At 39.8% G+C, this 13,166-nt stretch overlaps 2 protein-coding genes across 4 annotated transcripts in view; one reads left to right on the plus strand and one right to left on the minus strand.

Annotated features, from left to right (window-relative positions):
• The window catches only part of larp4b (La ribonucleoprotein 4B), a 39,894-nt gene extending 37,976 nt beyond the window's left edge, over positions 1-1,918 (minus strand). The window contains exons 1-2 of one of the 3 annotated variants that reach the window (XM_067529348.1): positions 1,521-1,918; positions 1,333-1,436 (exon numbers count right to left, since the gene is read on the minus strand). The gene's annotated coding sequence lies outside the window, so the exon portion shown is untranslated. Of the gene's footprint in view, positions 1-1,332 lie in introns of all 3 variants that reach the window. The other 2 variants (XM_067529347.1, XM_067529349.1) reach the window with 2 other exon arrangements.
• Positions 1,919-4,095: 2,177 nt separating this feature from the next.
• Positions 4,096-12,707, plus strand: gtpbp4 (GTP binding protein 4). The gene is made up of 17 exons (XM_067529235.1): positions 4,096-4,231; positions 5,095-5,265; positions 5,381-5,484; positions 6,327-6,463; positions 6,687-6,787; positions 6,958-7,050; positions 7,735-7,926; positions 8,682-8,747; positions 8,939-9,028; positions 9,129-9,239; positions 9,361-9,438; positions 9,712-9,763; positions 9,892-9,992; positions 10,325-10,522; positions 10,706-10,771; positions 11,267-11,410; positions 12,050-12,707. The coding sequence occupies exons 1-17, from the start codon at positions 4,184-4,186 to the stop codon at positions 12,200-12,202; spliced, it is 1,905 nt and encodes a 634-aa protein (XP_067385336.1). The 5' UTR covers positions 4,096-4,183; the 3' UTR covers positions 12,203-12,707.
• Positions 12,708-13,166: the final 459 nt, after the last annotated feature.

Here is a 13,166-nt window from a genome sequence, read left to right on the forward strand (position 1 = left end):
GATCTGTTGCTGGGACAACAAGCTCAACATAACCAAACCAACAGATCTAGTAAATGTCAAATTGTCAACAATATTATCCGTCTAACTTGTTAATCCATGTACAAAGAATGGGGCCCAGAAACAATAATACTTCTCGAAACTCGCTGGTCAATTTCTGTTTTATCATTTCATTATCAATTACGTCGTCTGAGGCCAGTCAGAACATCCTACACTGGTCTACACCTACAAAAGGGTTTGGAGATTTCCAGTTCTTTACAAAGATCATCTAAAAACATGGCTATTCTCCCATTTGGTCCAGAGACACCATCACCTTGACCAGAGTTAAACAACATACTACTAGATTACAATTGTAAATGATCCCAGTCAACATCTTACAAAACACACTACTTACATACTTGTAAAGTAGAAAAAAATTTGTACTGCAAGTTAATGTAATAGATGGCTGAGCGTAATCACACTACTCCTTTCAACTTTTTGCAATTCAAAATGCAGAAAAGGCTTTAACCTGGAAAAAGTATATGCAACTTCCTCTACAGATGCAGCCTTTACTTAGTCCTCCCCTTCGAATCCTTTGCCATGTTTCAACCCTGCATTATCACAAGATCTGGTTTATAACCCAAATGCTATTGTTTTGTTGTTCCAAAATAAGCCCTAAGTTCAACCCCACTGGTGAAAAATGCAACAGTGGGCCAACAAGTTTATTTTTAGCTGATGGGTTACCGCTGGTGGAAGTCTGTCATCTTGCACGCCCTTGTGGGAGAACAAGTGTTTGTCTGCATCCAGAATGGCTACAATACACATGCTACGCGTTTTGGGGGGGGTAACCTTTGCTAGTCAAACAATTTAACGTCTACCAAAGACGCAATGCATAACTATTTAGTAGTTGACACAGCCGAGAAAGACTGCAGCTCACACGCCATACCCATGCCAAGGGCCATGCCAGCGACACTCCTCCGTCACTGAGCAATATGTTGTGCTTAATGGGAGCAAAGTACAGGCCGAATCTGGGTAATACGTCACATGAGCAAACCTTTATAAACAAACCCTAAACTCGCCACAGATAGATGTATTCAAGCTTTTCTCGGGCTACAAAGTAGCAGCTATGTCCAGTTAGCTGGCTTGCAGCAGCACCCGATGAAAGATGGCGACCTCCGGTGTGATTTCGCGGATTCCCCAACCCCCATCATTTTGAATCAAGCTAATATTCAGTTGACAAACAAGATAACTTAACCCGACTTTACAGAGCAACCACAGGACATATCACATACGTGTGTCGGTTGTTCTCATGCCCACTTTGACAAAAAACACATCTGACAACCGTTTCTTACTCACCTGTCAACTCTCACTGCACGGCGACGCAAATACTGTGGTGGTGGTGTTGCTGGTGGTGGCAGCTGATGGTGGTGTTGGACTGAGGCCTTGAATTGGCTTCTAGGCTAAATACGCAGGGTATTAGCTAGCAGGCTAATTTGAGCACGCTAGCTAGCTAGGAACGACTGGCTTACCGCTCCTAAACTCACCGTAAACAGTCCTCAGATTTCAGGGGAAATAGTCACGACGAAGTGCAGTGGGATGACGACGCCCACAAATATGTTTGCAAAACTGGGCTCTCCCGACCAGCACCGCAAGCTAGTTAGCAAGTAAGCTAGCTAAGAGTTAGCTAGGTGGCTAGCTAGCTAGCTTGCCTATCAACTTTGTGCAGTCGGGCTCGAAAAATGTGGCGCCTGGAATTTCACTTGAATAAAATTCTTCTCGGACAACAGCAGACTCTACGGGAGGGAAAAGTCAAAACCATCCAAGAAATCCTGAAACCGAGGAATAAATGTTACGCGTCTCAAAGCTTGCGATCGATTAAACACTCGTTACTGCTCAGGAGAGAGGGGGGGATTTTGGAATGGAGAAGTCGCCGTTTCATTTCCCTTTCGTGTGCAGCACAAAGATCGTCTATAACCGGTTGGCGAATGACTTCGAAAAATATTTTTTAAGGGAATTACGTTCGCAAACTCAGCACTTGCAACACTGCGTTTTTGCAAGTTAGTTCAAATCAACGTGCTTCACAGATTTTTTTTTACATTAGAATTTGTCAATCAAATTTTTATTAATTGATATATTTTTTTAATAAACACAAAATACAAAAAGTTAAAAAGGCAATCGTTTGGGCTCTTCTAGGTTGGTACTCTCACTCTGACCCCTGTGACACCTATCGGAGCTTGAAATCACTTTCTGTAGGCGGCCTAGCTACAGTTGGCTTAGAGAACAATGGCACATACACTTAATACTTTGGTCAATTTGCAATATCTTCATTGTATTTTTTTTGTATCTCATTTTAATTATCTTAAATTGGACTGTAATTGTTTCGTGTCTCCCTGTGCTGATTTTGCACCTTACTGGTGTTATTGTAGGTTTTATATACACACAATATATACACAATATTAGAAAAGCTTTTTGGCCTCCAATGTGGGCTGCAGAATTAAAAAATAATTCGCTCTCAGATCAGCAGAGTGAGACCTCTTCGTATTTATTCTCTCTCTGGTGCAATATTGAATCCGGAGCTGTCACACAGAGGCTCGAGCTCCCGCCCCTCCTTCTCCTACTCCTCCGTCGCGCTCACAGCGGGCCGTCCTGATTGGTCAAGAGTGACAGTGGGCGCACGCGAACTCACTCGTGATCAGGGGACGTGGGTGTGGCCTTAGAGACATCGGTGCTTGCTAATTGGCTGTTACTAGATCACCGCGGATCACAACAAATATGGAGTAATCAGTCAGGGTAGATTTAACAGATGGAAATGAAATCAGAGGCTGTTTCTTATTTCCTAAAACAAAAATAAAACATTTAAAAATATAAGACTACTACAATAAATGGAAAATATGCTAGTTGTATATATTTGAGTTTAAAAGAACGCATTTCGTTATTTTCCGACAACTCAATCATCAACAATCTTTTAGATATTTATTAAGATTCAAAAACTAAAATATCTTACCTAAAAAGCATTTACTCTCTTTTCTGTAGTACTTCACCTAGTATACTTTTATAATTTTATATATGTAGAGGTTGACAGCAAATTATATTGACTGGACATTATAGTTATAAGGGACACATCTGTCTATATAAGGTCCCACAATTCATACTGCATGCAGGTCATAAACAAAGACATGGAGTCAGTGGACCAACATGGACACGGACACTAAACCATCATCATAAAACTGTTGTGACCCCATATATCACAGCAAGGGTGTAAGAGAAGCACAGTGACCCCAGTAAATCGGAAATGAAGAAGTTTGGAACTACCAGGACCCTTAGCGTTGTTCATCCATCCCCAACTAAGTTACCCCACATATAGGATCTTGGTCAGAGAGATTTCATTCTAACAGTATTAGCATCTCTGCAGAGATGGGATAATCTGGCAGAAGAACGGAATTCAAAACACCATGTCACCAAGCAGGATGAAAGCAGCCAAATACTGAGAGGTCCTGGGAGAAGAGTGAGGGGCTTCAGGACAAGTCACTGTCCTTGAGGGGCCCAGCCAAACCCCAGACTTATAAACCCCACAGATCTCCTGTGGAGAGACATGGAGATAGCAGACGTGTTCAATCTAATGGAGCTTGAGAGCATCTGTCAGGAAGAATGGGATAGACCGGTGTAAAAGCAGGTGTACAGACAAGGTGACTTAAAGCTGAAAGTAAAAGTTAGACTGTGAAAAGCTGTTATGAGCATTTTTGTTTTTACTATTTTTGACCTTGCTTTGATAAAACAAACACAGATGAATGAAAAAGGCAGACAAATCTCGTGTGAATGTAGTTAGTTACAGTTCTACTTCTCTGGCATGGAATTACAATTTCTATTGAAATGAGCAATGTATTGAGGTTGTCCATCACTTTATGAAACAAAGTGGTAATTTATCCAATCAAGATAAAATAGTAACAACGGCAAAGGAATTAAGCGAACATACATCAAATAATTAGAGCGTATTCTATAGTTTTATAATATAAGATTGATTCAAAAAAGAGTAATTGGTGCCTTTTTGAAATGTATATATTTTTGCCAAAAAAAAAAAGTTTGTTGTTGCCATGTTCCTTTCTGGGCACCAGGTGGCGATGTGTTTTCGGTGCCTCTTCCGGTTTTAACGGAAACAGATCTTTCCTTTTCCCTGTGCCGTCTGAGGACAACAACGTGTCCCGACAACATGGCACTTTATAATTTCAAGAAGATTATGGTGGTTCCCACCGCTAAGGTAAGTTTTATTACAGATTCTACTCTTTAAAACCGCTGTTGTTTTACACGCCTTGTTATTCAGCTGTGAGAAGCCGTAGGAGATAGTAAAAGAGCCCATGGTGGGACTGTGTGTGGGGACGAAGGACACGTGTTGTGCTGCTGGACAGAGTCACCAGCACCTTTACCTCATAAAGTTGTGTCTTTCCTCCCCAGTAAGGTAGAAAACAGCTATCCAACGTTTTTGTGTTACGCCTGACGAATACAAGTCATGTAGCGTAGAATGGGGTTTTATCTCCGAGAAAATGGCGACTGACACTTGACAGACGACCAGACTGGATTGTTAAATGTTACATTTCAGGTGAGACTGCAGCTTCCCAGGTAGTAATGAGGTTATTCAAAGCCGGACGTCTGCCACACATTTACCACCTCACATTTATAAAAAGATAATGCTCAGGTTTTACCTGTTACTCCAACACGACCTGGCCATATTTAAATGCCATTTTGCGCATCCTACGGGAACCAAGTTCTCAACGCTGTGATCTCTCGGAAAAAAAAAGCTTCTCTTTCTGATATATTTACGCTGAATTGACAGAAGGACGATGCTTGTTTACGGGAGTAATACAGAAGATTGCTGTAAGGTGTTAGCTTGTGTCGACCCGTCCATATATGTTAAAAAGACAAATTTGTAAATGGAGTTTGACATGACTCTAGGAGATTTTGCTTCATTGAACTAGGAAACAAATATGTTTTTGTTGAATAAATATTAAGGAGTGAAGTGATTTTAAGTAACAGGATAATGTAGATATATCACCTCTTGTCTTCTTGTCATCAACTTGTATTCTTTACTTAAACCTGTCTGTCTATTTTTCCTCCTCCATGCAGGAATTCATTGATATCACTTTATCCAAAACTCAAAGGAAGACGCCCACGGTAGTACACAAACATTATCAGATCCACCGTATCCGACACTTTTACATGCGAAAGGTGAAGTTCACTCAGCAGAACTACCATGACCGCCTTACACAGATCCTCACGGACTTCCCCAAGCTTGATGTAAGTCCAAATGCTGTAAAAGTATCCTCACATGCGCACGTGAGCACATTTTGTCTTAGAAAAATAACAGGGCATTTTAAGATCCGTTTCTGAAGCCTCTTTCTTTTCTCCTCAGGACATCCACCCATTCTATGCTGATCTCATGAATGTGTTGTATGACAAAGACCATTACAAGTTGGCCTTAGGACAAATAAACATCGCCAAGAATCTGATTGATAAGTAAGTTTGTCCCTTTTTTTTTTATTGCCCTGTATTTTCGTTCAGTGTTACAGTGGTTGACTGTAATATTTAGCATTGCATGGTCCTAATGATCAAATGTTAAACTCAAGAAAGAGCTGTGAGTTGATGAATCTCGAGTGCAGCAAGTGGGAAAGCGTCCATGAACTAACTATTCAACCTTGTTAACACAAATATTTGTCATCCATAAATAAAATACTGGTGAGATTTTGCAGTTTAGTTGTTTCCTGGTGTTATGCAGTGTGTGAAATGCTCTAGAGCAGGAAAGACATAGTCATCTTTAATCCTTTATATCCACCGCTAAATATTCAAAAGCAGCAGCACTAAGTCCTTTTACACTCAAAAATATTTTTTGCTAGTTTTTGATTTTGTTGTTATTTGTTTTCTTGTCAGATATGTTTATGCCCCTCATGAAATATCTCTCTGAGCTCCCCTCAAAACTGAGAAGACATGCACATATTAACATGATTTGAGAAATCATACATTTGAAAAATTATTATGACAATATAATGCATATCAAGGTCCAGACTGTTTAAGAGAAAAATAAAAACTGAGGTGCTTTAAGAATCAAAATAGAGTAATTTTAAGTTACAAAAAGTAAGAAATTAAGAAAATTTGACTGGCAGTTGGACCAGTGTTTGAAATACGTTTATTCTTTTTCTGCTCTGACTCAATAAAACCAATAAATGCGGAGCCACAGGTAGAAATCTTCAGCTGCAACTAGGACACAGGAAATATCTAAGATGAAATATAACACAGATGTAAAATAAAAACAAGCCTGTAACAAATGTAAAAACCAAAAGCATCTCTGCTTAACCCTCCAGTGTTGCTAAAGACTATGTGCGTCTGATGAAGTATGGAGATTCTCTGTACCGGTGTAAACAGCTAAAGAGAGCCGCTCTGGGTCGGATGTGCACCATCCTGAAACGACAGAAGTCAAGTTTGGAGTATCTGGAACAAGGTAATCAAGAAGTTCAGTGTTTTATGGTAGAGAGAATTTTTTTAAAAGCTGGTTAAAATCATTTTTTTAGATTAATTTTTGTTGGCCAGATGTATCTGTATTACATTCTGCTGTCTGGTACTTTTTGCACTTTCCTTTTGCCTGAGCTTCAGCCTGTGTCAGTAGTTAAATTTGTTCTGGCTTGAAATATGCAAATGACCTCCTCATTGTTCATCTTTAACAGTGCGGCAGCATCTGTCCCGTTTGCCTTCCATCGACCCCAACACAAGGACTCTGCTTCTGTGTGGTTACCCCAACGTCGGCAAGTCCAGTTTCATCAACAAGGTAAATGACACCAGCACGTTGGAGATATTCTTGTTGTTTTTTTTTTAATGTTTTGTCATGAGTGTGTTTTGTTTTATTTTATTTCTTCCACATATTTTCCTGCTGAGTTAACTCCACCTTCATTGTCCTATTTAAATTGTCAAATTGGTTAAATGGGTTTTCCTCACCAGGTTACCAGAGCAGATGTAGATGTCCAGCCTTATGCTTTCACTACCAAGTCTCTGTTTGTGGGCCACATGGACTACAGATACCTCCGCTGGCAGGTAAACTGTTACAGACAGCTTATGGTTCCAGCAGGAATCACTGTCTGCCTTCTACTGTTTCAGTTGTTTTGATATTAACAAACGTAAGGGTTAAAAGTTTGAGGCTGTTTTTAACCGCAGCACATAAAAAGTGTACAAGCTAGTGCTAAACTTACAGATTAGGTTTAGTTTGTTATATCCACATGTTTTCCGAAAATATCAAAACTGTTGGTTTTAAATAAGTGTTCCTCCACAGTTGAACAGAAGCAGAGAGTTCATTAAAAAGGGTTATGGTTGTCTATGCAACCACATATTGTCAGTTTAATTGGAGTCTGTGTGTGTAAAAGTGTTTAAATTGGTTTGGTTTTGTTTGTTTTTTTCTTACTGTGATTCCTGGTGTTAAATGGTCCTAATGCATGTAGACCTTTCAGTGCAGTATGGTAGAAGAGCTTTTATCTAACAGAGATAGTGACACATTGGGTGGATGTATTTAGGTTTTCCTTTTGATTTAGTTGCTTGCAAAATGATTTCAAATGCTGCCTTAAGTTACTCATTGTCTAAATAGATTCACCCGCCCTAAAGGCTGCACAGAGGGTTGAAACTTGCAGCAATGCACACACACACACCATGATTCCCTTGTTATTCCACATTTTTATCCTGTCCCCCCCCCATTCATTCTCATTATTGCTCTGTGTGTACACACAGGTGGTGGACACCCCTGGTATCCTGGACCACCCACTAGAGGAGAGGAACACCATTGAAATGCAGGCCATCACAGCTCTAGCTCACCTGCGAGCGGCCGTTCTTTATGTCATGGATGTTTCTGAGCAGTGCGGTCACACTCTGCAGGAGCAGCTGGAGCTTTTTAACAACATCAGACCCCTTTTTGCCAACAAGGTCATCTATATTTTACATCAATATTCAATATCATCAATATTCTTTTGTTGCTAGTGGCAGTCTGAGATAACTGACACAGACTACGCTTTCCAAAAAATATTTTTCTGGCTAGTGTGCTGGGATGATTTTCTTTAGTAACTAACTACAGGTGATTGTCATTCAGATTTGTCAATTTGCAATTTTGTTCTGTATCATTGCTGATACAGACTTGCCCTCACTTGTATGTCCTTGCCCCCAAAAATTCATGAATGTGGGTTGTAAGGCACATAAAACGCGATAATCAATGGTGGTTGGGCACTTTGAAACACAGATAATGACACTTTGTACTGTACCTGAACATATCAAGAGCAGTCAAGAGTCATACAGTAATGATGCTTACAGGTGACTGAGACACATTGTTGGTTTATTTTAAAATAATAATTTGAAATTCATTTACGCATTGTTTGAAAACAAAAGTTGAAATTGTCCAAATGAATTCTGTGTATCGCCCTCTTCTACTCTTAAGCATAAAACATAGCTGCAGACACTAAAGTTATTTGAGACCTAATAAGAGCACAGATAGCTGCTAATGAACTGTTGGAAACGCATTTACCCAACCTTTGAACCACCCTTACTGAACACAGCAACTGAGGAAACATCAGCAAGGCCTGAGTTAGTAGACAGTGTGTTCCACTGAGTAGAAATAGAGGTTGTTGTTACAGTGAGAAGTGTGAGTTGAAGTAGTTAAAATAATGCTGCTGTGTTGTGCCCTGCAGCCGCTGATCATTGTGGCCAACAAATGTGATGTGAAGAAGATCAGCGAGCTGCTGGAGGAGAACCAGGTGGGTGAAAGCATTTGCAGGCTCATTGACGGTGATGATAGCGAAAGCACAGAAAATGGCAGAATTCTGCAGCTACTAAGAAAAATATTGTTTGTAAATGTATCAACTGATTTCCACCAGAAATGTGATTTGAAAAGAGATTTACCTAAACCTCATGACTGCAGCTTTGACTTCTCTTTTGCTGTCCTCAGAAAATCTTTGCAGACCTCTCTGTTGAGGGAATCCCGGTGATTGAGACCAGCACCCTGACTGAAGAGGGAGTCATGCAGGTTAAAACTGAGGTGAGATGCAGATCAATTCTGGTTAGCTCTGAGTCCGTGAGGCTCGGCTTGCTTCTAATTATCGCGAGTATGTTGTCATCGATGTCCTCGTGTTTCCCAGGCCTGTGACCGACTTCTTGCCCATCGTGTCGACAACAAGATGAAGGGCAAGAAGGTCCACGATGTTCTCAACCGCCTTCACCTGGCCATGCCCAGCAAGAGAGATGAGAAGGTAAAAATACTCACAAACTTATTCAGAAGTCCTACATTCAACTTAAAGCCCTGTACCTTGTCATCTGAGCTTCTGCCTGGCATTCGTTTAGTCTTACTGTGTGTTACTCTGTCATTTCCAGGAGAGGCCTCCATTCATCCCAGAGGGAGCCTTGATGCGCAAGAAAGCGATGGAGGTGGACGCTCCCAAACGCAAACTGGTACGAATGGTATTACCTTCAGAGATAAAAGGCAAAAGGAGACAAAAGGCGCTTTAATTATGTATTCAAGAACAGATTTGAAGTACTTGAGTAACACATGAGTGAGGCTATGTAATTCTGAATCCGGCCATTCTACATACTGGGGACGGTTTGAATCTTTCACTTTTGTTTGTAACAGAGCAGAGTCTCAGTAATTCCTCCACCACTGCATATGATTGAAATGAGATGTGACTTTATGGCTGTTTAATAAGCATTTTACTATCCATTGTACAGGAGAAAGATCTGGAGATGGAGCTTGGTGACGACTACATACTTGACCTACAGAGTAAGATTTGTTTTTTTTTTTTAATTATGAATCTGCCACATGAAATTTGGAGAATTATTTATTTAATTAATTAATTTACCGCAATGCAGATTTTGGTTTATTTTGTTGCATTACTTATATCTTTATAGAATACTGGGATCTGATGAATGATGGCGAGAAGCACGATACGATCCCTGAAGTCTGGGAAGGCCACAATATTGCAGATTACATTGATCCTGACATCATGAAGGTCAGTGCTTGAGCTCTAGATTAGAATGAGCCCCTATAGTGACAGAACTTTAATTTAGTGTTAAGCACGTTTTGTCTCAAAAGATCAACATTGCTAAGGTTGTTAAATGTTAATTGTCATCTTGTGACATTTATGTACTTGTTTCTGTACTTGTATCTGCCTATAATGGCTTAGACATTTTTAAAACGGTGATACTTCCCTGGGATTAAAGGCAGCTAAAAGAAAGAACAATCCTTGATTTCTTAAGTCATGGAGAGATAGAAATTTATTTTAAAGTATGTGCTTTCCAAAGTCAGTCTCTTTAAACTTTAGCTTTTTTTTTCTTCTCACAGAAACTGGAGGAGCTGGAGAAAGAGGAGGAGCTGAAGCAGCGAGCTGGGGAGTACGACTCGGATAACGAGAGCGAAGACGAAGAGATGCAGGAGATCCGCGTTCTGGCCAAACAAATCCGTGAGAAGAAGCAGCTCATAGTCATGAAGTCAAAAGAGAAGGACGTGCACGGGCCACGCATGCCCAGGACAGCCACCAGGGTCAGTGAGGCAGAATCACTGTTATTGGTGGATTTATCGTTATTTGTATCTCTGAGCTGCTGTATCAACAAACACGTGACACGATGAAGCTTACGTTCAACTTGAACAGAGTTGCGGATGTGTGCATCTGCTTCTGCATTGCTCTGTCAGTGATGGCACTTTCGTTTGCGTGTTTATGTTCAGGTCGAAAGGAAGAAGATGGAGCAGGAAATGGGCGATCTCGGTCTGGACATGAACGCCAAAGATGATGTGAGTTTTTCCTGTAGATCAGAACCTGCAGGATACATTGGCTTTGTAATGTGATTTAAATAAATATATATTCTGTTTTATTATTTTTGTTAAAATATCAATTTTTAGCATGGTGGCCTCCATAGAGAATACATTTCAGCAACATACTCTACAGTATTAAAGGACATGATCCCTTATTCCTGCATTTTAATATGCAAAAATATTACATTTAAAATGCTGTTCTTTTTATATGAATGTCTGCTTTGTGTTTTGGGAGTTAAAAAACTCATCACAAAGTCTCCAGATATTTTGCAGTTCTTTATTAGTTATTTCACAAGGATAATGTTTTTTGTTTTTTTTAATTTTAAGTGTTACTTATAATTACTGTCTGAAAATCTCAACCTAAAACATGACAGAATTCAGTCCTCACAAAATAAAACCCTTGACGTCTTTTGTGAATTACAGGATTATTTTTCCCCTCGCACAATCATTTTCATTTTGGTTTTGTGATTTTAGAGCCACTATGCACAACAGGCCCGCCGGTCCCGCAGCATCGCTAAGAAACGTAAGCGTGAAGCTTCAGCCCCTCCAACCTCCAGAACCCGCAGTCAGAGCGCCTCCCGTCCACCGCGAGATCAATCCGGTTTACGAGATGCAAAGGTATGTGATCCAGGCTTTAACTCTGCTTTTATGCATTAAAATATGCCAAAGTTTTAATTGTTATTTTAGTCTTTGGGTTTGGGAGGAAAGAGTTGTGGGGGAAGGCAACATTCTTGGTATGGATGTCTAAATGTCAGAGGTTTCACTTTTCTGTAGATTATCCCCTATGTTGGTTGATACTAAAATATATCTTCATTGTGATTTGATTTTTGTTGTTTTAACCATTTTAACTCCAGTAGAATTGATAGAATGAGTATAGTTGCTTGTTAATTGTTTATCAAAAGTATTTTTTAAACATTTATTAATCTTGTCCTTAAAGTTGCCCCATTTGCTGTTAATTTGTGTGATATACAGAAAACTTGCTCCAAATTATTAACGGATAATGTCAAATGCAATTAGAGGTGTCAAGGCATCACTGGGTGAAATGTGATTTATTTTATGTGTTTGCACATGAAAAAAAATGTAACTTTTGGAGACATAAGGACATTCACATGTGGGAAAACAGAATATGCACTTTAGCAGCATGGTCTGTACGAGTGTAAGCTTGAATTTAATAACAAGCAGCAGTTTACTGAAGAAATCCTAGTGTTGGGTAATTCTAAGATAACTATGTCCATGTGCTTTATGTTTGTGCCCCAGATGGTAAAGAAGACAAAGACGATGATGAAGAACTCCCAGAAAGGCATGAACCGTCAAGGCAAAAAGGGAGAGGCTGACAGGCACGTGTTCGACCTCAAACCCAAGCATCTCTTTTCAGGGAAGAGGAAGTCGGGAACCACTGATCGCAGATAATACCGGACTGAACTCTTAAGACCTGGATTAAGAAACGCTTCTGTCCGATGTCATCTTTGGATTCATTTTATAACTTTCTCTGGCAGCAAAACAAGAAAAAGAAAAGTTTCCTTTGGAAACTGTCGTCATCTAGTGATCTTGTATTACAACTATAAAGCTGCTGGGGAAATGCACATACCCGTTTAAATGATTAGTAACTATAATACTAGTTTCTATTTGTCAGCTCTCGAGCTTTTGCTGACTTGCAGAGGTTGCAGAGCTGAGAATATCTAAAAAAATCAGAGACTATAAAAGCCGTTCACTTATATTGTTTGCAGTTGCCATAATAAAGTAAACAGCGGATATGTCAGATATTATCCTCAAGAGTTTCTCTTGTTAGTAACCGTTTAGTAAACTTTTATGCCATACAGTTTGTGTAAGGCTCACGAAAAGCCGGCGTTACTTTGGATAAAGTGATGATCTTTCCTTTGCCAAGGGAGCCAAATAAATATGCACCTGAACTACACACTGCAGTTGGGTTGTGTTACTTTTAATAAAAAGCTATAGGTATTTTCACTTCACCACACATTATTGAGTTTTAAATGTTGCTTAGAATCATTTTACTGTCTTTACACTTGTATGTTAGCCACAAGTTTTAGGTTTTGAGTCACGTAGGCGTTAAGCAGCCCTTTCTCCTGCATGGAGGTGGTGGCTACAGGGGGGGAAAACTCAACATCTCCCTCATTCAGGTCTACAATCCTTCTTCCACTCCAACGTATGCACTTAAATCTTAAAGAAAGAAAACCATCTATTTTCTTTCTTGCACTCTCAGCTCATGAAATGGAAACACATCTCATAGCACTTTGCTTGACGTTTTCTCCTTGACTTAGTTTTTTGCTGCCTTTAAAACCTCACGTGTAAGTTTGAATAAAGGCGTCTACAAAGGGACTAGATGTAAATGAAAATATGACAAATACTTCCATGT

This window comes from Channa argus, chromosome 14, assembly GCF_033026475.1.
Source record: "Channa argus isolate prfri chromosome 14, Channa argus male v1.0, whole genome shotgun sequence".
Classification (NCBI taxonomy): Eukaryota; Metazoa; Chordata; class Actinopteri; order Anabantiformes; family Channidae; genus Channa; species Channa argus.

Coding starts and splice junctions, on each gene's coding strand:
- gtpbp4 (XM_067529235.1), top strand. CDS start 4,184: ATGGCACTTTATAATTTCAAGAAGATTATGGTGGTTCCCACCGCTAAG. Junction 6,788..6,957: donor AGTCCAGTTTCATCAACAAG/GTAAATGACACC, acceptor TTTCCTCACCAG/GTTACCAGAGCAGATGTAGA. Junction 8,748..8,938: donor AGCTGCTGGAGGAGAACCAG/GTGGGTGAAAGC, acceptor TGCTGTCCTCAG/AAAATCTTTGCAGACCTCTC.